Source organism: Patella vulgata, chromosome 5, assembly GCF_932274485.2.
Source record: "Patella vulgata chromosome 5, xgPatVulg1.2, whole genome shotgun sequence".
In the NCBI taxonomy this organism is placed as follows: Eukaryota; Metazoa; Mollusca; class Gastropoda; family Patellidae; genus Patella; species Patella vulgata.
The window spans coordinates 32011697-32035917 of NC_065883.2; the positions used below are offsets into that span (position 1 = coordinate 32011697).

Here is a 24221-nt window from a genome sequence, read left to right on the forward strand (position 1 = left end):
CGTTTATTAATCAATACAATTATTTTTTTACCATTTAGATTGAATTTCCCCTGTGGTAAGAATGGCTTCTTATCGGATATACGTGAGACCTGATATCCAAGAAACACAAAGGGGCGTGGAGTCTGCTTAATGTCAAGGCCGTTAGTATAAAAAGACTTCACACACTATTAACAAGTCATTTGGTCGTTTGACTTGTGTTCTGTAGGAAATAGAACGATAACTTCCAAAGCAACGGTTTTTGACTGTAATATTAAAACTACTGACGAAAATGATGTTAAATAGTAAAAGTTCGGGTAGAAATTTTTTTTTTTTTTTTAATTTGTGTATTAAGCTCTAACTATTTCCAATTTGGAATCCAAAGCACTGGTTCAGCAAAATAATTTAAGTAAAATTAAGATTATAAATTGCGGCTGCTAAATGAAATGAAATGGGGTTTAACGTCCTCCTACTGACGTACTGTTCTGTTGCGGCTGCTATTATTCCATTATTAGGCCTATGACAGTTGCAGGTAAAACCAGAGGGGACTAGATTTTGTCTCCATCCATCTTTTTGTTAGGCATTTTTTTTTTCTGGAGGGTTTCACCGTGGCTAGGTGGGTAAGATGCTGGCTCGCTAGCCTGCAGTTCGAAGCCTACATTGGCCGAAAAAGTTCATCCATGATCCAGATTTTCCAACGTGGTTCCCCCATGTCAGTGATGCAGGACGGAGGGCCTAACAAGGACAGCTCATTCGGATGGTTACGAAAAACCAATTAAGCTCCCGTGTATACATTGGCGTGCACGTAAAAGATCCCTTGACAGTTGGAATTCGATATAAGAGTAGGCCATAGTGCCGCTGTCCAGGCAAAATTTCCCTCATAGCACATAGTATGGCGTATGCCCATCTTCATTAGCCCAGTTCGGAGGAGAACAGTAGGATGTTAAACCCCATTTCATTTCATTTCTTTTCATTTGTTTTCTGGAAAGAAACAAATTCTAGTAATTTGATTGAGTACTGGTATCAGAAGAAAAAAACCCATTTGCAAAATCTTTTAATTTTTACAGATGGTAGGACTTCTTTTCTGCACCAACTGGATTAATGAATACATGCATAATATGCCATGCAGTTTACACGTTGGACATTGGTTTCCTCCCCAGCCAAACCAACCCCAATTCGAATGATTGAATTGAGGCTTAATTTTTTGTCAGGCCCACCACTCCACACCACTGATGAATTCTGAGGATCTACTTTCTCGTCCAACGTAGGGAAAAACCACTTAGTGAGCAGGTGTGGAAATCAATGATAAACTAGACATTTACCAATATATTTGATCCAGTGTAGCTAAAATTATTGGTTGATATTTACCCGATAATAATAAGCTAACAGTATTTTTCAAATATTAATCAGTCACTTTTATTACTTTTTTACCTGCAGATATGGAAAGTGAAATAATATCCACCATCAAGAAAAGAATTATGGTATTTGATGGTGGTATGGGAACAATGATTCAACAACAGAAATTAGAAGAAGAAGATTTCATTGGTGAAGAATTTAAAAATCATCCTAAAAATTTGAAAGGAAATAACGATATCCTTTCTCTTACAAAACCTGATCTTATATACAACATTCATAAGGTATTTCCTAACCCAAAGCGTCTTCTTTATTATTTATATATTTCTTTTTTTCTTTGTTATGTTTCCAAATTTTATTGAGGGATAGGGTGACTTCTAACATTGCAAGACAGGTCATGAAGTGTGGCCACTCAGGACACATGACAATTTGATGACAGATGCAAACTAGTTGTAGCTGGTAATGACACCAGTGGCATAGCTGGATGTAGGGAAGAGAGTGGGTAGTGGAGGGGTAAGAGGCCATGGTGGTTATTCACTGCCAATTTTCCTTTGGGCTCTGGCCTATGGTACCCATCAGTTAATCAGTTATACTTATACCCTCCCCTTTTTCAGATTTGCACTTCTGCTCAAATATAAGTGACAACATTGAAATTAGCCTGTATATAATATTTGTTCAGTACAATTATTAAATATCAATACCGCGACTCAATGAAAACACAACACTTTTATAAATCGATGATATTATTATTATTATTATTAAACATTTATATAGCGCTAGTTTCACCAACGGTGTTCAGAAGCGCTTTACAAAACAATGAGTACAATCATATACCAGTAAAACACCCCCCCCCCCCAAAAAAAAACCAAATAAAAAAAAAACCCTAAAAGACTATAAAAAGATGCAATATAATAAAATAATATATATCTAAGTAAAAGCTTTTTTGAATAAGTAAGTTTTTAAGAGCACATTTAAATGATTGTACCAAGTGGCAGGAACGAATATCAGTATCAGTACCAGATGGTTTTAAATCATTCCACAGGTTTGGGGCTAAAAATGAAAAGGATCTTTCACCATATGTAACCATTCTAGCAGATCTTGGCTTGAGACGATAAATGTCATTTGAACTACGGAGACTACGAGCATTTGTTTGTTTTTCAATTAAATGACATAAATAAGATGGGGCTAAGCCATAAAAACGTTTATAAACAGTTAAAAGAATCTTAAATTGAATACGATATGGAATGGGTAGCCAGTGAAGTTGTTTAAGTATGGGAGTAATATGATCATGCCTTTTTGTGAGGGTAATAAGTCGCGCAGCGGTGTTCTGAACTTTTTGTAATTTGTATATTAATTTATTAGGTAAGCCGGATAAAAGTGAGTTAAAAGTATCAAGTCTTGAAGTAATAAAAGCATGAACAAGAGTTTTAGTTGAATCAGAGAAAAGGAATTTGCGAATTTTGCCAATATTATGGATATTAAAGTAGCAGGATTTACAAATATTTTTCACGTGATAAGACATGGTCATTTTACTATCAAAATATGCACCAATATTGCGAACAGAGTTAATAGGAGTAATTTCATTTCCATCAATATTAATCAAAGTTGATTCAGTTATAGTATTAAGGTTATGATAGTAGATCCTGTTTGAGAGATTGATACACTTTATTCTTGCAACAACATCAGATCACAGCGATAAAATATTATGGGAATGAATTCACCATTGATTAACTCCCTCAAACACAAAAAATTAAATTTGACAGCATGGGGATGTGGAAAATCCCAAATCACCATGAGGTATAAAATGAGGCTTTTGAAAAGCTAGATCAGTACAATTCCTTGTGGAAGAAGCAAAGATATATGACACATGAACACTGAGAATATGTGTCATTGTGTTAATTCAAAATAGTATGAGAACCAAAGCAGCATTGTAACAAGAGTGGAGAAGCCTCCAACAAGCGTTGCATAGCCTGTGTGGCTTCTAGAGGTTTTACGCCTTGTGCCTGTATAATAAAGTTGTTATTGCCTCCATGGGTTTTTAGTTGATTTTAGTGTGTCAGTAAATGATTAGCCTACAATCTTGCCAAAAATCACATTTCAGCTGCATTATATCATGCCGGCACTTGCCATCAGATTAGTGGTTTGTTTTCATTTCACCTCAGTACATTTCATTTCATTGTTTTTGCCTTTCTTTAATGTGCAATTTACTTTTTTCATCCCCCAGGACTATTATGAAGCAGGAGCAGATTTTGCAGAAACTAACACATTTAGTGGGACACGCATAGCTCAGTCTGATTATGGAATGGAAGACCAGGTAAATCTAAGGTTGAGAATGGTTACTGACCATACTTCCAAGTCTAAACTGTGTCTGTCTGTATGTGGTATGATAGATAAAACAGGAATTGACATGCTGTTTTCTACAATGGACCTATAGGAGGGAAAAAACAAGTAGTCAAGCACGATAGCATTATCTGACATATAATTTGGATTAAATATATTTTAGGCTCCTGATGCTATTTCCAAATTTTATTTTATGTGATTAATTAGAAATACTGTACACAATCATTTTGATAAATACCAAATATTTTGCACTAAAATAAATATTATTAGTTGATAGTATTGATGTTTATATGTACCATTGAGAGACAAGAGTCATATCATGTAAATTTATTTTTATTTTATGTTTTGACCTTGATTTGATAGGTTTATAGACTAAATGTAGAGTCTGCTAAAATAGCTAAACGAGCTGCAGATGATGTTACAAAAGCAACAGGTGGGTAAACAAATAATGGAATTATGAAATTATTCTATTGGCCAAGGATATGAACAAATTGACTGGTTATGTTCCCCATAAATACTTAAAATAAAGTCCTTAAAAACACTTGTTGACCTTGAGTGATTGCTCTGTTTTCCCCAAACTGTTGATTTGAGAAATACAATTCTCATCTTTTTTTAGAATCATTAATCAAATATCATTAAACATTATCATTGATATTGTCACATTTTAACCCAAGAATTGAAATGCAATGTGGTTTAACATCCTACTTTTCTACATCGACTGGCCTAATGAAGAAGGGCATATACCATACAGTCTGCTATGATAGATATATAATAGATATTTTGTCCGGACAGTGGCACTACGGCCTACTCTTATTTCGAATTCCAACTGTCAAGGGCTCTTATGCGCATGCCAATGTGTACATGGAATCTCATTTTTCATCACACCCGAACAAGTAGCCACTTGTCAAACCAACTGTGAGGCCGTCCATCTTGCATCGATGACAAGGGGAAACCATGCAAAAAAAATCTTTAGAAACTTTCTCGGCTAATACCGGAGCAAACTGAGCCACCATGGCTCCCGTTTAAACCAAGACATATCTTGAACAGATTAACAGATGCAAGTGCGTGACCAATTAGAATGCTGATGTTCATTATCTTGTAACATATTTGACTAAGGAATATGTGTACATGTAATTTGAAAAATGCATTTAAATGATATTTTAATATGCTTTCAGGAATCAAGAGATATGTTGCAGGTGCTATGGGACCAACTAATAGAACTCTTTCAATTTCTCCATCTGTGGAGAAACCAGAATTTAGGAATATTAGTAAGCAATTGATTTTTATATGCCCACATTTTCATGTGGACGTATTATGCTGTTGTCCCTGTCCGTCCACAATTTGTTTGTGGACACTCTACAGGTGATTTTTATCTGATTTTGACGAAACTTGAAATATAGGTCTATCTCCCAAAGATCTTTGTTCCTTTCGATACTGGCATGTATCGGACAATAACTTCATGGATTATAGCCCCTGATTGTACGAAAAATCACGTTTTCAGCTGGTGGACATTCTAGAGGTCACAATTTTCATCTGATTTTGATGAAACTTGATATGCATGTTTATAAACCAAAGATCTTGGTTCCTTTCGATATTAGTGCATATCGAATCATAATTTCCTGAATTATGGCACCTGATTGTAAGAAAAATCACATTTTAGCTTGTGGTCCCTCAAGAGGTCACAATTATTATCCGATTTAAAAAAATCGTTCAAATATATCACTGTTAACCATAATGTTTGTTGAGTTCGAATATCGTGAAAATCGAACCAAAACTGTACATAAATGGTGTAAAAGTATGTAATACCAAGGTTGTGGGCCCTCTAGATGTCACATTTTTATCCGATTTTGATAAAACTTGAAATTTATGTTTATAACCCAAAGATCTTGGTTCCTGTCGATATTTGCGTATATCAGACTATTAACTTCCTGGATTATGGCCCCTGATTGTATGAAAAATCATGTTTTTTAGCTTGTGGATTCTCTGGAGGTCGCAATTTTCATCCGATTTTAAAAAACATTTAATTATATCACCATTCCACCATAATGAAGGTTGACTTTGAATTTCGGGAAAATTGAAATGAAACTAACCAACAGAATGGTCGCTCTTTGTACACAGAGTGGGTAAAAGTATGGAATTCGAATGTTGTAGACCCTCTAGATTCCACAATTTTTATCCGATTTTGATGAAACTTGTAATATATCTTTATATCCCAAAGATCTCAGTCACTTTCGATATTTGCACATTTTAGATAATAATTTTCTGGATTATGGCCCCTGATTGTACGAAAAATCACTTTAGTTTTTAGCTTGTTCTCTATCCATCTCTTACAAAATGTACTTAGCTACTGATAATTTATAAAAAGAAACATATGCAAGTTTCATAGACTATGATTTGATGCCAATAAATATTTTATTTTAGCATTTGATGAATTGGTAGAAGCTTATTTAGAACAAGCTAAAGGTCTGCTAGAAGGTGGAGCAGATGTATTATTGGTTGAAACCATATTTGATACAGCTAATGCCAAGGTAAAGAATAAAGATTTGTATTCATAGCAATATACTATAGAAAATGTGTATTAATTGCATCTTTGTTTAGTTAAAAAAAGAGACAATTCTAGATCCATTCACCAAGCATTAATTTGTTTAATGGGAATTAATTGTTTTTCTAAACTGAAATTGAGAGATTTCGTATAGCGTACATGATGATGAATGAATACTATTTCTGAGTGAAATCAAGCAAGGTTCATGAATACGTTATGTTTTTATTTTAGGCTGCTTTGTATGCCATTCAAGTTTTATTTTCTGAAACAAACAAGAAGTGTCCAATATTTGTAAGTATGTCAGACTTAGGAGAATTATTGCTGATACACTATCAATATAGCTCTTAAAAGTCGAGGTTATTGTGACATTTTCTGTTCAATTTACTTTGGTAACACAAATTTAATGATATTAGTAACCTGCCATAATCACAGTGAAAAGTAGTCTTAACAAAATAGACCAATTGATCTTAATGGAAGCTATGGCCATGAAGTTCACATTTCTATTGATTTCATGTTGTCATCTTTATTAGCCATTAATTGTCTGTCAGTGTTTGAATGATAACTCATTTCTATCCATGAAACATCAAGATAATGATATCTAAAGAACATTTATTCCAGTCCTTATTTTCATTAATTTTAAATACGGAAAATGTTGATTGGCATTCAACTGCATTATGCTTTTAATTAATAAATTGCAAGAATTGTAACATATTTACTTTCAGTTTTTATGTCGAAAAAAATAAACACAACTAACTATCTCAGATATTATTGGTTAAAACTTCCATCCCAGCTTTTATAAATGGTATATATATTGGATTCAGTTTGTTTATGTATTCAGAATCTATTGATTGAATAGTTTAAGACATTACTACCAAATAAATTTCTATATCAGTTAGGAAGATCTAAGTTGTTTAAAGCAGTAGTTGCATTTTTTAAAGTCATATGTTTAAAATATGTTAAAATAAAGCCTTAAAGCTGAACTTACAAAACTACATAAACAATCAAATAAAAAAAATTAACACACTAAATAATCGCCATACTTGTTTTCAAGTTGTAGAACAATCATGGACGATGGTACGGCGTACAAAAACAAGAGGCAGGCCACGCCCACATCCAGTTCACGCCTTGTCAACCACACTGTCCACATCCAGCTAGCAATATTTCAGCTGACTGATTGGCGTTTTTTCACTAACAGTTTACTGAAAGTATTATTGCTACCTAATTATTATATCTGATCAGGTACATATTATTTTACTAATTAGACGAAATAAGTAAACCACTGTGTACTTTTGCTCTAAAAATAAGAAACAACTGCCTTACCACAAACAATAACAAATCTACCAACAACACCACCAAATTCTATGTTGTTGACATAACATCAAGGGACATAACTACTTCACAAGATGGTGAATATTTTGAAGTGAAAACATACTTCTTTGGTGGAGAGAACAACAGTTTTATTGCTGCTTTGGATATATTTTGGAACAATAATACTAGACTTTATAATACTAGAAATTATTTGGTGTTTCCACGCTGTTGTACAAAACATTCAAGAAATAAGAAAAAAATTGTTTGTGTTGGTAGATTTGTTATTGTTTGGGGTAAGTCAGTTTTTCTCATATTGTTGTAACAGGGTCATATTTTGGGACTCTGTCAATTAATGTTGGTGAAGAATGTCCTGATCAGTGTCTTGATTGTTGGAAGTTTTTAATAAGTGAGTTTATAGTTTTGGTTGTGAGATAATGTAAATTCATTAAAATGTTTTGGGGGATGGATTTTCAGTTGTATGGGTCTGGAATTGTATTGTCCGGATTATGGTGTTTTATTTTAGTGGTTGAAATGTCTTAGTTCTTATATGGGTTTACTTTTAATATTTTTTGGTATAGTTGAAAGGATAACTCGTTGGACTCTTTATAGTTCTGAAGGTGGTCTCTTTCTGAAATATTGTTTATCAGGTGATTAGTAATTCTTTGTCCTGGTTGGTTATTCAGAAGTTTAGCTGGGATAAAACTAAATTACACGCATGCATCAGTACCACATGTTACAGATTTAGTGAAGGTCAATACCGGCTCTTTTCCACAAATGGGTAAGCTATTTAATTTAACTTTCTTGTAATAGATGACTGCAAGTGGACTGTGAGTTTCATGAGTGTTTGATATATAATTATATATGTAATTCAAATACTGTAAGGTAAAAATTGTAGGATGTGTAGCCAATAGAACTGTTGGTTACGAATATATGGATAATGGCAACTATTGTATTTTCAGGGCCAACTTGTCGAGCATAAATGTATTTTGTGTTATAGTTATGTGTAGTACCAACAGAAATGGTGTTTAATGGTTATGGTGAATTGAAATACATCTAGATCGACCAACATCGACTACGCGCTTACGCGTTTCATTTAATTGTTTTAAACTGTATCATGTGTCGTTTGTGGATTATATAAACTTATTTAAACCTTATCGTGTTGTCAATCAAGAAATCTATTTTCCCGAACTAAGCAGGTTCAATCTATCAACTTTACCACACCATTGCAGGTGATGGAAAGGGTAGGTCTGCAATAATGGAGCCCCCAGGGAGGAGTAGATTTTCTTGGTTGTACCAGTAACAAGTTGAACTGTTTAGTTTTCAATTAACTTATCGTTAGACTTTAAAGTGAATCCGATGGCGTTTAATTACTGACATTCAAATTTATATGCACATTATCATCAAGCTTGAATTCTCGTGACTTTGTGACAGTGTTTAACCACTGGAACTGAAATTATAACAGATTCTGGATGAAGATTGGAACTGTGTAACAGTGAATATTGAACATTAATATTATGAACTATTGATTAATTTAGTGTTAATTTGATTAATTTAGTGTTAATTTGTTTGTTTTCATTTATTTTTAGTGTCGGTAAACCTGGTATGTATGGTTGTAAGTATGGATGTTGACAGCACTAATAAATAAATAGGTCAAGTTTAAATAAGTTAGGGCATAAAATTCCGTAACTATTGATAATCTTAGAACATCATTCAATACACATTGCATTATACTAAAATATATAACAGTTATCCCAGTAACACTATAACTTGTATTGTCTTTATTTTATCAACAGTGGAGTTTTTTTTATGTAGAGTTTAGAGTAGTTTGGTCAGTTGATTGGTTTGAATATGTCGGAGGAAGAAGTTGTGGTCTTGGGTAACACACTAAGAAAGTTGGGTCTTTTTCCAAAGCGTATAGGTAAGACTGAAGATGACGTTGCTGAGTGGATGGAAGATGTTTTGAAATCTAAAGGTAAGTGGCCGGTTAAATCGGATGATGAAACAGAGTCGTCTACTAAATCAAGACCACCAGTTAATCCGATGCCGAAGTTGTCAATGTTTTATGGTGAACCAGGAAAAGGTGAAGTTAGTTACGACCTTTGGAGATACGAAGTAGATTGTTTAATTTCAGAAGGTGTATATGATAACCATGTAATACTGTTGGCTATTCGCCGATCACTTAAAGGGGAGGCCGGTAAGGTTATAATGCGGTTAGGTCCGCATGTTGATGTTAAAACTGTCTTAGCCAAATTGCATAGTGTTTACGGTACATGTGAAGAAGCAGAATCTTTAATCGGACTCTTTTACAGTGCTAAACAATATCCATCTGAAACGGTTACAGATTGGGCATGCCGGTTAGAAGATATATTCGCAAGAGTAACTCGAGAGGGTAGTCCAGATCCTAAAGAATCCGATGAGACATTAAGGAATGTATTTTGGCGTGGATTGTTGCCACACTTACGTGATTTGTCTGCTCACAAATATGATAAATCAACAAGTTTCGACACACTACGTGTTCAACTTCGCCGTATAGAGCATGATGTTAACCAACGAAACTTATCAGCGAGTACCGCTACTTCGAAGCCAAATCCTTTTAACATGATACATACAAAGTCTTCTAATTCTGAATTTCAGGAACTTAAAGGGATAGTTCACAGTATTTCTTCACAAGTTAGTGGATTGAAGGATCAAGTTTCGCAATTAGCTTATAAAGTTGACAGACCTAAGGTTCCACGATGGCAGTCACAAGGAAATGATTCAAGAGGTGAGATGTCAAATAATTTTAGTAGTAATAACCGGGATAATCGGCGTAGTAGTCAAGGACCGGGACCCAAGTGTTGGGCTTGTGGTCAGTACGGTCATATTAGGTTGGGTTGCAGAGCAGCATTTAACCAGAATCGTTCTTTAAACGTTCACAACCTCAGGCCAAGGGAAGCGCCCTGGGGTACTCCACGCAGAGACTTCCCAGAGCGACGTTGAAATCGAATTTTGTAGTTGGTGAACCTAATGAAGCCAATGTTAAAGTTGAGGGAAATTGTTGTACTGCACTTTTAGATACTGGATCAACTGTGTCTACTGTAAGTGAAGAGTTATATAATTCTAAATTAAAACATTTACCTTTACAACCGCTTCAAACTATGTTGGATATAGAATGTGCTGATGGTAAACCATTGCCGTATAAAGGATATATTGAAGCAGATTTACAGTTTTCAGAATTGACAGATGAAACAATAACTTGTATTTTATTAGTAGTTCCGGTGAGTAGATATAATTCATTGGTTCCGGTTTTACTTGGAACAAATGTATTGACTCTTCTGATGAAACAATGTAAAGATGAACATGGGAAATCTTTTCTCCAAAAAGCGAAATTAACCACTTCTTGGTATTTATCTTTTCGTAGTATGGATTTATCAGAAAAAGAATTAGTCAAACGAGATTTCAGTTTAGGAATAGTGAAAAGTGCCTCAGTCAATAGGATACTAGTTCGTCCAAATTCTCGTATAACGTTACCATGTTATGTTGATAAAAAGTTACGATACCCGAAGGTGTCGGTGATGGTACACCCATGTCAACGTTCCAGTATTTCATCTGATTTAGATGTTTCTCCATCCATAATGATGTATGATTACAATAATACAGATTATATTTCAGTTAACGTTTCAAATGTGTCTACAAATACTATTGTTATTTCACCCAAAGCTATTGTGTGTGAACTACAGCCGGTAAATATTGAAGATAACGAAGTTACTTCAGATGGATCCAATGCCTCGGTCTTAAATAAAGTAGAAATTGACGAAAGCGATTTATCAGAGGAAGAGATAATTCAAGGTAAGAACCTGTTGTTAAGTTTTGACGATATTTTCGCACATAATGATCTGGACTTGGGACATACATCCAGAGTACAACACAGAATTGAACTTATAGATGAACAACCGTTTAAGCAACGGCACCGCCGTATACCTCCATCGATGTTTACTGAAGTAAAAGATCATTTAAAGCAGTTGTTAGCATGTGGTGTTATAAGAAATTCACATAGTCCATGGGCATCAAACGTGGTACTTTGTCGTAGAAAGAACGGTAAATTACGCATGTGCACTGATTTCAGACAATTGAATAATAGAACGATCAAGGATTCGTACGCTCTTCCCAGAATTGATGAGTTATTGGATCATTTAGCAGGTAACAAATTTTATTCAAAGTTAGATATGAAGTCCGGATATTACCAGGTCGAAGTTGCCGAAGAACATAAGGAGCGTACCGCTTTCACAATTGGTCCGCTTGGTTTTTATGAGTATAACAGACTTCCTTTTGGTCTTTGTAATTCTCCCGCGACGTTTCAGAGGCTTTTAGAAGATTGCTTAGGAGATCTTCATTTGACGATATGTGTAGTGTATATTGATGATTTGATTATTTTTGCAGATTCATTCGAGGAGCATCTACAGCGCTTAAATAAGGTTTTAGAGCGTTTACGTCAGTGTAATTTAAAATTAGCACCTGATAAATGTAGTTTCTTTAAAAGACGTGTAAACTATGTTGGACATGTTATCTCCGAAGCGGGTATTGAACCAGATCCAGAGAAAATTGAGGTGATCCAAAAATGGCCACGCCCATTGAATTCTGTCGAGGTAAGAAAATTTCTTGGATTTGCTGGTTATTATCGTCGTTTTGTGAAAGATTTTTCGAAAATATCAAAACCTTTATCTATTTTGATGCCCACAACGGGTAAGAAAAATAAAAGTAATGTTTCCGTCAAGTGGAAGTGGGATATTGAGCAGGAAAATGCATTCTGTGAATTAAAGGATCATTTGTGTAGTTCTCCAATTCTTACAAGCTGTGACTATACGTTACCATTCGTTTTACATATTGACGCTTGTCAAACTGGTCTGGGTGCAGTTCTTTATCAGAAACGAGATAATTTATTGAAAGTTGTGGCTTACGCGAGCAGAAGTGTGAATAAATCGGAACAAAATTATTCTGCTCATAAATTGGAATTTTTAGGGTTAAAATGGGCCGTTACAGAAAAGTTTCATGATTATTTGTATGGGAACAAGTTTGTGGTGTATACCGACAATAATCCATTAACCTATATTTTGACTTCCGCTAAATTAGATGCAACAGGTCATAGATGGCTCGCCGCTCTTTCTGCGTATGATTTTGAAATAAAATACAGACCCGGGAAAAATAATTTGGACGCCGATTTATTGTCAAGATTACATAAAGAATCGGAATATATTTCACATGAACAGGTACATGTAATTTGTAATTCTATTCAGCCGAGTAATTATGCCGAATGTTTAAGTATATCACCAGAATTAGTGCCGGAGGTAAATTTAGGTCTAAATGGTATGACACCACGTGATTGGAGAAAGGAACAAGCAAAAGATGCCTCTATATTGTCTATTCTTAAATATTTAAGGTCGGGAATAAAGCCATTTGACAAGGAGTTCAACAAAGAGGTCCAAGTATTATGTCGTCGTTTAGAACACTTAAAGCTGAAACAGGGAGTTTTATATCGATCTGTGGAACATGAAGGGGAGATAATTGAACAACTCGTACTTCCAGGTCATTATAGGAAATTAGCATTTCAGGCTCTTCACGATGATCTTGGTCACATGGGTAGAGATAGAACTATGGTATTAATGAGGGAACGATTTTATTGGCCTGGTATGGCAAGTGATGTTGAACTTTGGATCAAGAATTGTGAACGTTGTTTGAGACGAAAATCTCCTACAAATATCCGAGCCCCTTTGGTGAATATAGAAACTACTCACCCCCTTGAAGTTGTTGCGATGGATTTTCTAACACTAGAACCATCTAAAGGTAATTATCAGTATATTCTAGTTATTACAGATCTGTTCACAAAATATGCTCAAGCAATACCTACACGGAATATGACAGCTCGCACAACGGCTGAAGTATTTTTCAATAATTTTATAGTTCATTATGGTTTACCAAGTCGGATACATTCTGATCAAGGAGCTAATTTTGAGAGTAAAATTATTAAAGAATTATGTAGTTTAGTAGGTATGGATAAATCCCGCACCACAGCTTATCACCCGATGGGTAATGGGCAGTGTGAAAGATTTAATCGGACACTTTTGAATATGCTGGGTACACTTACGCCGGAGAAGAAAAATGATTGGAAAATACAAGTAGCACCTCTTGTACATGCATATAATTGCACACGACATGAAACCACTGGATTTTCACCTTTCTATTTAATGTTTGGACGCCACCCTCGTCTTCCAATAGATTTAGCGTTTGGAGTGAGTCGAGAAGTGTCTAATGTGTCATTACATTCGTATGTAAAAGCGTTAAAGGAACGGTTACAACGTTCTTATGAATTAGCGATTAAATCATCAGAGAATTGTAAAGAAAAACAGAAGACAAAATATGATCGGAAAGTTAAAGGTATTCGTCTTGATATTGGTGATCGTGTTTTAGTACGTACTTTAGCGTTTCAGGGAAAACACAAATTAGCTGATCGATGGGAACCTGGCGTTTACATTGTTGAGGATCAACCTAATTTGGAAATTCCTGTTTTTGTGGTCAGACCAGAGTCTGGGCGTGGACGATCGCGTACTTTACATCGAAATAATTTGTTATCAATCAATAGCGTTGAACCCGTGTATTTTCCGACTCCAAAACCGAGAAAGCGAAAAATAGTAATTGAGTCTAAAGTAGCTGCGGAAAAATGTGTTGAATTAGATTCAAGTTCTGATGAAGAATTTAGTTATGTGGAAGCCAATGATCCTGTAAATGAGAATTACCCGGAGGTTATTCTTACGGGAGGAGGGGAAGGTGATCATGAAATTATCGAGGATATTGTTGAGGGGGATCACAATACCGAGATATTTCATGGGGCATCTAATGACGCATCTGTAAGTAATGAAAATACTGAGGTAAAATCAATTGAAGTTAATGTTTCAGGTGACGCCGTAGATAATAATCCAAGTCCTCTACCGGCAGATGTATCTATTGAAACAAGACCTCGCCGAACATGTAACCAACCTCAATGGATGCAGAGTGGTGATTTTGTTATGGCTCAAATTAATAATCCGTCAGATTGGTATGAGAAAGCTAACTATATTCATTCATTACATCTTTCAGGTTCTTTAAGCAAAATGGCTCCAGAGGTTAGTACGGCATTGTTGTCGTTAATTACTGGTAAGTAAATGACGGGACGTCATTTTTACGGTGGGGGGAAGTATGTAACAGGGTCATATTTTGGGACTCTGTCAATTAATGTTGGTGAAGAATGTCCTGATCAGTGTCTTGATTGTTGGAAGTTTTTAATAAGTGAGTTTATAGTTTTGGTTGTGAGATAATGTAAATTCATTAAAATGTTTTGGGGGATGGATTTTCAGTTGTATGGGTCTGGAATTGTATTGTCCGGATTATGGTGTTTTATTTTAGTGGTTGAAATGTCTTAGTTCTTATATGGGTTTACTTTTAATATTTTTTGGTATAGTTGAAAGGATAACTCGTTGGACTCTTTATAGTTCTGAAGGTGGTCTCTTTCTGAAATATTGTTTATCAGGTGATTAGTAATTCTTTGTCCTGGTTGGTTATTCAGAAGTTTAGCTGGGATAAAACTAAATTACACGCATGCATCAGTACCACATGTTACAGATTTAGTGAAGGTCAATACCGGCTCTTTTCCACAAATGGGTAAGCTATTTAATTTAACTTTCTTGTAATAGATGACTGCAAGTGGACTGTGAGTTTCATGAGTGTTTGATATATAATTATATATGTAATTCAAATACTGTAAGGTAAAAATTGTAGGATGTGTAGCCAATAGAACTGTTGGTTACGAATATATGGATAATGGCAACTATTGTATTTTCAGGGCCAACTTGTCGAGCATAAATGTATTTTGTGTTATAGTTATGTGTAGTACCAACAGAAATGGTGTTTAATGGTTATGGTGAATTGAAATACATCTAGATCGACCAACATCGACTACGCGCTTACGCGTTTCATTTAATTGTTTTAAACTGTATCATGTGTCGTTTGTGGATTATATAAACTTATTTAAACCTTATCGTGTTGTCAATCAAGAAATCTATTTTCCCGAACTAAGCAGGTTCAATCTATCAACTTTACCACACCATTGCAGGTGATGGAAAGGGTAGGTCTGCAATATTGTTTAGAGCAAAAGTACACCGTGGTTTACTTATTTCGTCTAATTAGTAAAATAATATGTACCTGATCAGACATAATAATTGTGTAGCAATAATATTTTCAGTAAACTGATAGTGAAAAAACGTCAATCAGTCAGCTGAAATATTGCTAGCTGGATGTGGACAGTGTGGTTGACAAGGCATGAACTGGGTGTGGGCCTGGCCTGCCTCTTGTTTTTGTACGCCGTACAATCGTCCATGATTGTTCTACAACTTAAATGAAAACAAGTATGGCGATTATTTAAGGTGTTAATTTTTTTTTATTTAATTATTTCTGTAGTTTTGTAATCGGAGTTCAGCTTTAAAACTCATGGATTCTATACACAGTCTTACCTTATTAAAGTTAATCCTATAATTCACTATTGTCAGTTAAGAAACTGGCAAATATGAATATTTTCAATTTAAAACATCAATTTTGAGCTTTGCTAATTCCATAGAGTGTTTATAGAAACAAGCGAGGTGATTTTGCTATCATTTCCCGTGTTATTATTATTTTAAGAGATAGAATGATCCCTATGATTGTGTTATAGTGTTTGACAACCTATCAAGGAATAGATACAGAAATAATTATGTTTTGATTTTCTTAGAAAATATGCAACTATTGCTTTAAAACTATGTTCTATGTGTTGAATCATCTTGACAGATTAGGACAGAAAATACAAATTTAATAATTCCCAAGCCTTAGAAGTATACTTGTTAAATTTTCTGACTATTGCTATAATGATTTGTAGGTATCTGGAACAATTGTTGATAAAAGTGGTCGAACATTATCAGGTCAAACAACTGAAGCTTTTCTAATCAGTGTTTCCCATGCTGATCCAATGTGGTAGGTTTCTATATTATAAATTTCAATATGTATTCTATTTCACAATGGAAATAGTTCTGCTTCAAACTGGGCTAATGAAGACCGGCATACACCATACAGTGTGCTAAGAGGGAAATTTTGCCCGGACAGCGGCACTACGGCCTACTCTTATATCGAATTCCAACTGTCAAGAGATCTTTTACGTGCACGCCAATGTGTACACAAGATTTCGGGTTTTCGTCCCATCCGAATGACTAGACAGCTGTCCTTGTCAGGCCCTCTGTCCTGCATCACTGGCAAGGGGGGACCACGCCGGAAAATCGGGATGAACTTTCAAGGCCAATGCAGGGGTCGAACACCTGACCACCAGGCTAGCGAGCCAGCATCTTACCCACTTAGCCACCGTGACCCCACATTTAACAATGGAAAAGGGTTGTAAATTTAATATATATTCTGTAAAATTTCATTTATTTATGAAAAATTCCTTGACTAATGTATGAATGAATGTTATACTTATTTTTATTTTTCACAGCTTGGGTTTAAACTGTGCATTAGGAGCAAGTGAAATGAGGCCATTTATAGAAGCTATAAGTTTAAATACTACAGCATACACAATATGTTATCCTAATGCAGGTAAATAAAACTACAACCCTTTATATACCTGTTATTTTTATACCAAAATTATTTTGATTGTCAATTCCTATTGGAAAGTATCATTTATTTCTTCCAGAAATTATTAGAATTTTACCAATATTTTTTACTTTTATATACCCCCAATTCTTGCTGTGTTCACATTTGTTGCAAACCTTTAGAGGTCAAAGTTTTTGAAATTTCTCAGCACTTATATGGCTAGTCATAAAGAGGAATCCTATCAAAATTGCTCCTGTCACTAGGGCTGTACGATATTCTCGATATAGTCATTTATCGCGATATGGTATTTTCAGACCCAACTACGTATCATTTGGCCAAAAATCGTCGATATAGTAGTTTATAGACTATCGCCAAAAACTTCAAATATCGAAAAAAATTATCATAAAAATAGATCATAAATACACTATACAGCAGTGGAAATTAGCCGACGGCAATAAACTATAATAAAACTAATGTTTTGAGAATTGTTAAATGTTGAAAACACTAGCTTGCACAGTGTCCGTAGCCGTTTTTCACTGCATCGTTGGGTCTGAAAATACCATATCGCGATAAATAACTATATCGAGAATATCATACAGCCCTAACTAAAACCATATTAATTCTCTACAGGTCAGAGTTTTTGATACTTCTTTTCCAACTTTGTGGGATTGTTCTGCTAGTCCTATGGAGGAGAGGTATCAAAATTAAGAATCATTACTGCCCCACTATTTTTGGCAATTCCTTTGACTGAAAACTGGGTAATGACAGAATACCTTTTAGTATCATAATTATTTTAACTTTTTGTTCAGGTTTACCAAACACCTTCGGTGACTATGATGAAACTCCTGCTCAAACAGCCAATCAAATAAGGGTATGAACAAATTGGTATTATTTATATAGACACAACTATTATGATAGGTCTGACTAATTTTATATCTCTATTTGTAGTCATTAACCTGTAATCAATAGTCTATTTATTAAGGTTTATACTGTTTTGATTTATTTCTGACAATTTTTTAATTGGAAGTTTGTATTCAATTATTTGCATTTATCTTCTGGTATATTTTCAGGAATTTGCTCGGGATGGTTTAGTTAATATTGTTGGAGGATGTTGTGGAACAACACCAGCTCATATCAAGTAATTTTTTTACCTTGTTGCATCTTTTACCCTTTTATAGTAAAGTATAACTCAATTCTGTGTGTTACATAGCAATATTTGGCATATCAGCTGATTATCTCGAAGTGATCATATGTTCATAAACAATGAAACCAGTCAAATGTGACATATTATGATTGTGAATAATATTTTAGACATTTTTATATATAATTGCACTTCATGTTGAGGGAGAATGGCTTCCGGTCTATCCAGTTCATTGCCAATTTTAACTGGACCAATGGTGGGAACAAGACCCCGTCCCAAAAGATTATAAAAAATATATGTTATAGTATATGGCCTTAAACTAACAAATCCAAAATTTTACCTCTCTAGGTCAAAAACTCGCTGAGATGTGGTCATTTGAAATCAGGGTGCTGAAATGAATCATAAATTCAGTAATTTTTTTCAAGATTTCAGGTGCTTTAAACTCGTATTTCTAATAGGAGTAGAACTCTCTAACTTTGTAATCTAAGACAACTTTTGGTGTAGATTACGAATTTAGCATCACACTCAATGTCCAATTCTTGTGTGCCCCACGATAGATAAATATCTCCAAATATCTTGACAATTACTCCAAAATATATATATATATATATACTGAAGCGTGCATATTCCCTGTGTGGAGTTCAGGTTTCTGTAAGGAAAATCTTCGCTGTAGGGGCACCCTACCAATGCTTACTTTTCGCGCCACCATGTGGCAAAATGTGGAACAAATGAACTATTCACTCTTGTTTTCAGGATTTCGACAGCCTCTGGCAAAGTCACTATTGTATACACAAACTCCAAGATAGGCTTAGTTAATGCCAGTTTGACTTTTATCAATTTACGAAAGATTCTGAGTTGATGGAATGTATACTTTTAAAAATATGCAGTCTCGAAATTCAACGCACACTGAAAACGTAGAAAATATACCTATTTTCACCTTCAATTTTGGCCATAATTGGACAGAGGTAAAAATTCTGAAAAAGGTTGATAATGAAACTTCATTTACCCTGCTATAACATACATTAAAGTCCATCTTGTGTATTTGATGGCTTATATTTTTAATTGGCACTGGACTGGAAATCTATGCGGTGATGAAGTTTTAATGGCTATTATCAGAACTGTTGACTTTTCACATTGATTTTAAAATATACTCCTCAAACTAGTCTATTTAGAGTGACTTTTTGCGTAGATTACAAATATGTAATCATTTTGGATGTACATTGTATTGTTCTAATTTTATTTTGCCTCCAAAATGAGAACAAAATGCTTAATATGCTTCACGAATTGGAATATTGGTTTTGATTATCAGATTAAAATTATTTCTGAAAGACTTAGACATAGACTAAGAATAAAGACCCTTGGGATCCAAGGAGTATCATTTCAATTTAGTTTTGCTTTTTAAGTGTAGGATAAAGCATGAGACTAAGACTGAAGAAAATAACCAGAGTTTTTTGTCGAGGTTTTTTCTAAAGTCTTATGAATGAATATCAAAGCAGGTTTTGATATACTACATATAAATATTTTACAGGGCTATAGCTGATGCTGTTAAAGAATTTGCACCACGTGAACCTCCTAAAGATCTCAATAAAGACTGTTTGATGTTATCTGGTAATTATTCATATTCAGTTTATTTCATTATATAGCTAATATGAATACTACTAACACAAACAATAAAGCAATGAATTAACCAAGACTTAACCATGATCTTAGTTTAATCATTCTAAGATAATTGATAATCCCTTTCAAGTGTTATTTTACCACTCATCAGAAAACCATTTTTGGATTTAGAGATTCTACTTTCACAATAATGTAATTTGCAAGGCATTCAACATCCCTCAAATGACTATCAGCAGCTTTAACATATTGGAATTTATGTAGGGAAGGACACAATTATAATTTTAGATTAGATGTACTTTTATCTAATGAATTTTATCTTACAGGACTAGAGCCAATGGCTATAGGAAAGTTTGCTATATTTGTAAATATCGGTGAAAGGTGTAATGTGGCAGGATCTAGAAAGTTCTGTCGTTTGATTAAAACTGGGAACTATGAGGTATCAGCACATTTACTTTATTAATGTAGACTATATTATTGTAATGTGCTCTTTGTCTTAATACAATGATGCTCTTCCTGTTATACATTGTTCTGTACAATGGATTTTTTTTCTCCTAAAGTAGACATTAATAATGTTATGTAATGTGATGTTATCACATACCAGGACAGGTGACAGAGTTTAAACTTAATCTTGACATGGTTTGTTTTTTGTTCTTCTTGGGCCTCAACACTCTTCAAATTAAGCTAAAGGCTCTGTCGTCAATTCAAGTATGCTTAACATGAAATTGGCATGGTTGTTCCTTATACAATTGGGCATTGATTGACAGACTTCTTTTTTTGTTATGACGTCTCCATTCCAAGGTTGCGGCTGTGACGTCATGCTTGGTTCCTGTTCCACAGACCATAGTCCATAATATATAGTCCAGTAAATATGAGGAAATTTGTTTGTTTCATAGCAGTTATTTTATGCTGATTGCTCTATTTTGATAATAATTGCATTATTTGTTTATTTCCAGGAAGCATTGAGTATTGCTAAATTACAGGTTGAAAATGGAGCTCAGGTATTAGATATTAATATGGATGAAGGTTTATTAGATGGAGTAGCTGCCATGACTAAATTTATTAATCTTATATCTAGTGAACCAGACATTGCCAAGGTAACATATGATGTAGTTAATATTTCAATACTGAGAGATGTTTCAGAAATTTTCGGAAATATCGTTGATGAATACTCAAAGGTCAGGAAAGGATTTGTGAAAGGATTTGTGACTAGCTATCTGTACAGTACTAAAACTAAATATTAGGGTGACCCGTGCACTCTAGAGAAAGTTGGTCTCGACACGGCTAAATGTGCATGCTTCAGTTGCGTGTCTTGAACTGATTTCTGACTACCCCGCACTCTCTTTGAGTTGATAAATAGCCACCGCACGTGCAATTCTCTACAAATATATCAACTATTACAGCTGTAAAAAATCTATTGTTGACGATTTTGAATAGCAGTAAAATTTAGCGTCTTGGTTATTACAGCAGCTTTAGAAATTACGTTTGTTTTATTTTTTAAATTGCTTTATCATTAACTGTACCATTAAGAGCGGCTTCTTTTGGTTTAGTACAAATACTATCTCTGAATCACTTTCTTTAGCAGGAACATGATACTAGCAGTAGTTTCATTTTACTTTTACAAGTTTCTTAAAACAATTGTTGAGTTGTCTAAAGTGCTTATTTCTAAATTCAATTTCCTTGTTCTAGCTTTCTGTTATGTTTCGTAAAAAAGTAGTCTTGATTATCCCGACCTGTCAATCAGACGTAGAATGGTCGATAGACTGGTTAAGCGAGACTAATTTCAAAACAAGGGCACGTAACCTATCTTTTACTCAAAAGTGTCTGGATGTTATGGACGACACTTGGAACCAGTTTTCAGTCTATTATTTATAGATGATTAATGGTCATAGCTTATTCAGTACAACATAATCGTTTATTTAGTGACTATAATTGTGTGAAACTGATTTGAGGCTTGGCATATATATAAATATTGTGGCGTAATTGTCGAGATATTTGGAGATATTTATTTATGGTGGGTCACCCTATAAATATCTTCTTCATTGAAACAGTAGTTAAGATTACCTATGGGCTGCTGCTGTTTGCTATATAGTTAGATCTTTGTGTCACCTTGAAATTTGTATGTCAGTATGCACAGTTCCATCAAAACATTACATCCTCCATTCTTTGACCCGTAGTAATGGACGTCACCATAAATAATAAATAAAATGATAAGGAAGATGTTTATCTGCATTCCTTTTCATTTCATTGCACAAGGACTCTGAATCATCCTGATAATTATCAGTACTCAGCAAAAGTAACAAACTGCTTAATTTCTATTAAGTTAACATTAATTACATATCTTTTAAACTGTCTTTTTATTAACCAATATTGTTTATTGCTTTCATATTTTTTAGGTGCCCTTATGTATAGATTCATCTAATTTTGCTGTAATAGAAGCAGGTTTAAAATGTACCCAGGGTAAATGCATTGTTAATAGTATTAGTTTAAAGGAAGGAGAACAAGATTTTATTAGAAAAGCTGAACAAATAAAAAAATTTGGTGCTGCTACAGTTGTAATGGCTTTTGATGAAGAGGGTCAGGTAGGTTTTTCTATTGGGACACTTCTTTTGAGCATTCCGGAATTAAAATTCTTTCAATACCTTAAAAGATGTAAACACAAGAATTGTGGAAGACAAAGCATGTGCCAACTGAATATGATAATAAATCAACCAATCACTATAATATGTTTGCAAATCGGTTAAATCATAATGTTCCATACTGTCGATCGAGCATGCACTTTATCAGATCACCGCAAGTGGATAAAAATTAAAACATTTAATTTTAGGGAAATCATTTTGTATTTGTAAGATTGATGTCAATGAATATTAGCTGAAATGTGGGAGATTTGTTTAGGTTGAGAAGTAACACATGAGACTGATACTGGAAGTGTGTGTTATTGACGTCTACTTTCACAATTTTAATTAATATCTTGAACAGTAGATGTAGTTAAATGTTCTTATAAAATGACTTGATGGATTCCATTTTGTTTTTTAATCGATGACTAGCTTTTATATTTTATAAGTTTAATTAGCTTGTTGGGAAGTTCAATCAGAAGTATTCTAACTAGAATGATGTAGAATCGGTTAGATATGTTGTAGATAAAATCTTAATTGTCCCCCGCCTTTCAAAGAAAGGTTAGGCAGAGCGATAAGCAATTTGATTACTCAAGACTTTTTAACACAATAACTCTCCTTCTAATTGAAGTAAAATGTTAAAACTTGGTGTAGGTGTTCATTTGGTGAATGCCTTGATGGAGTTGGATGATGAACATTGTCTGTTTACAATAAGCAGAGATAAGCAATTTGATTGGTTGATGCTTTTGGGCACGATAACTTTAGTTCTAATTAAGTGGTAGCTATGAAACTCTTGAGTATATATTCATTATATCATTACCTTGACTAGGTTTGATGAGAATTTTCTGCTAACATTAAGGAGCGATAAGCAATTTGAGTGGTCAAGATTTTGTTACATAACAACTCTGCTTTTAATTGAGGTAGAATGTTTGAACTTGATGTTGATGTTCATTAGGTGAACGTCTTGACTGAGTTCAATGATTAACATTTCCCGCTAAAGCTAAGCAGAGCTATGCAATTTCTTTGACTTTGATTCTATCTGATAGAGAGTGATGAAACTTAGTGTATAGTTGATAAGGAGTTTGATTGCTCGATACTTTTGAAAATATAAACGTGCAATTAATTAATATGTGTCATCTATTTATTATTTTTTTTCGGCGGGGGACATCAGCCTCACTGTTGGCTTGTTTCATTTCATTTCATGTCATATTTTTCCACTGCAGGCTACAGACACAGAAAGAAAGTTCAGTATTTGTGAGAGATCGTACAATATACTGGTGGATAAAGTAGGATTTAATCCTAATGATATTATATTTGATCCTAATATATTAACTATTGCTACTGGTATAGAAGAACATAATACATATGGTATAACATTTATAGAAGCTTGTAAACTTATCAAGGTTATTATATTATAATTTATTCTTTATTATAATGTTGCGGTGTGTGTGTAGTCGAGTTGTCCAACACATGTGCTTTAGATCCTAAGGTCTGTCATTGTTTTGGTCCCAAGCTTGTATGTGACACGGAATAGGGTTGCCTCCCACTGCTAAAGACCCATACACTCAAGCGAATTATTGAAGTAAAATTTATCTTATATTATTATTAGTCCAGAAATGGCCTGGTTTGTGTTGAGTGGACATAAAACCCTATTTCTCTCTCTGTCTTGAATTCAATGTGTTGTTAAACATTGATGTATAGAGTATTTATA

At 34.2% G+C, this 24221-nt stretch overlaps 1 protein-coding gene across 1 annotated transcript in view; it reads left to right on the forward strand.

Annotated features, from left to right (window-relative positions):
• The first annotated feature begins 203 nt into the window (after positions 1-203).
• LOC126822278 (methionine synthase) overlaps positions 204-24221 on the forward strand; it is a 49708-nt gene continuing 25690 nt past the window's right edge. The window contains exons 1-16 of the mRNA XM_050551064.2: positions 204-293; positions 1414-1613; positions 3554-3643; positions 4033-4102; positions 4845-4937; positions 6091-6197; positions 6443-6502; positions 16437-16531; positions 17043-17143; positions 17950-18011; positions 18211-18278; positions 19810-19889; positions 20222-20334; positions 20852-20992; positions 22292-22477; positions 23734-23913. Of these exons, the coding sequence (XP_050407021.2) occupies positions 269-293; positions 1414-1613; positions 3554-3643; positions 4033-4102; positions 4845-4937; positions 6091-6197; positions 6443-6502; positions 16437-16531; positions 17043-17143; positions 17950-18011; positions 18211-18278; positions 19810-19889; positions 20222-20334; positions 20852-20992; positions 22292-22477; positions 23734-23913 (1671 nt within the window). The 5' untranslated portion in view covers positions 204-268. The remainder of the gene's footprint in view (positions 294-1413; positions 1614-3553; positions 3644-4032; positions 4103-4844; positions 4938-6090; positions 6198-6442; positions 6503-16436; positions 16532-17042; positions 17144-17949; positions 18012-18210; positions 18279-19809; positions 19890-20221; positions 20335-20851; positions 20993-22291; positions 22478-23733; positions 23914-24221) is intronic.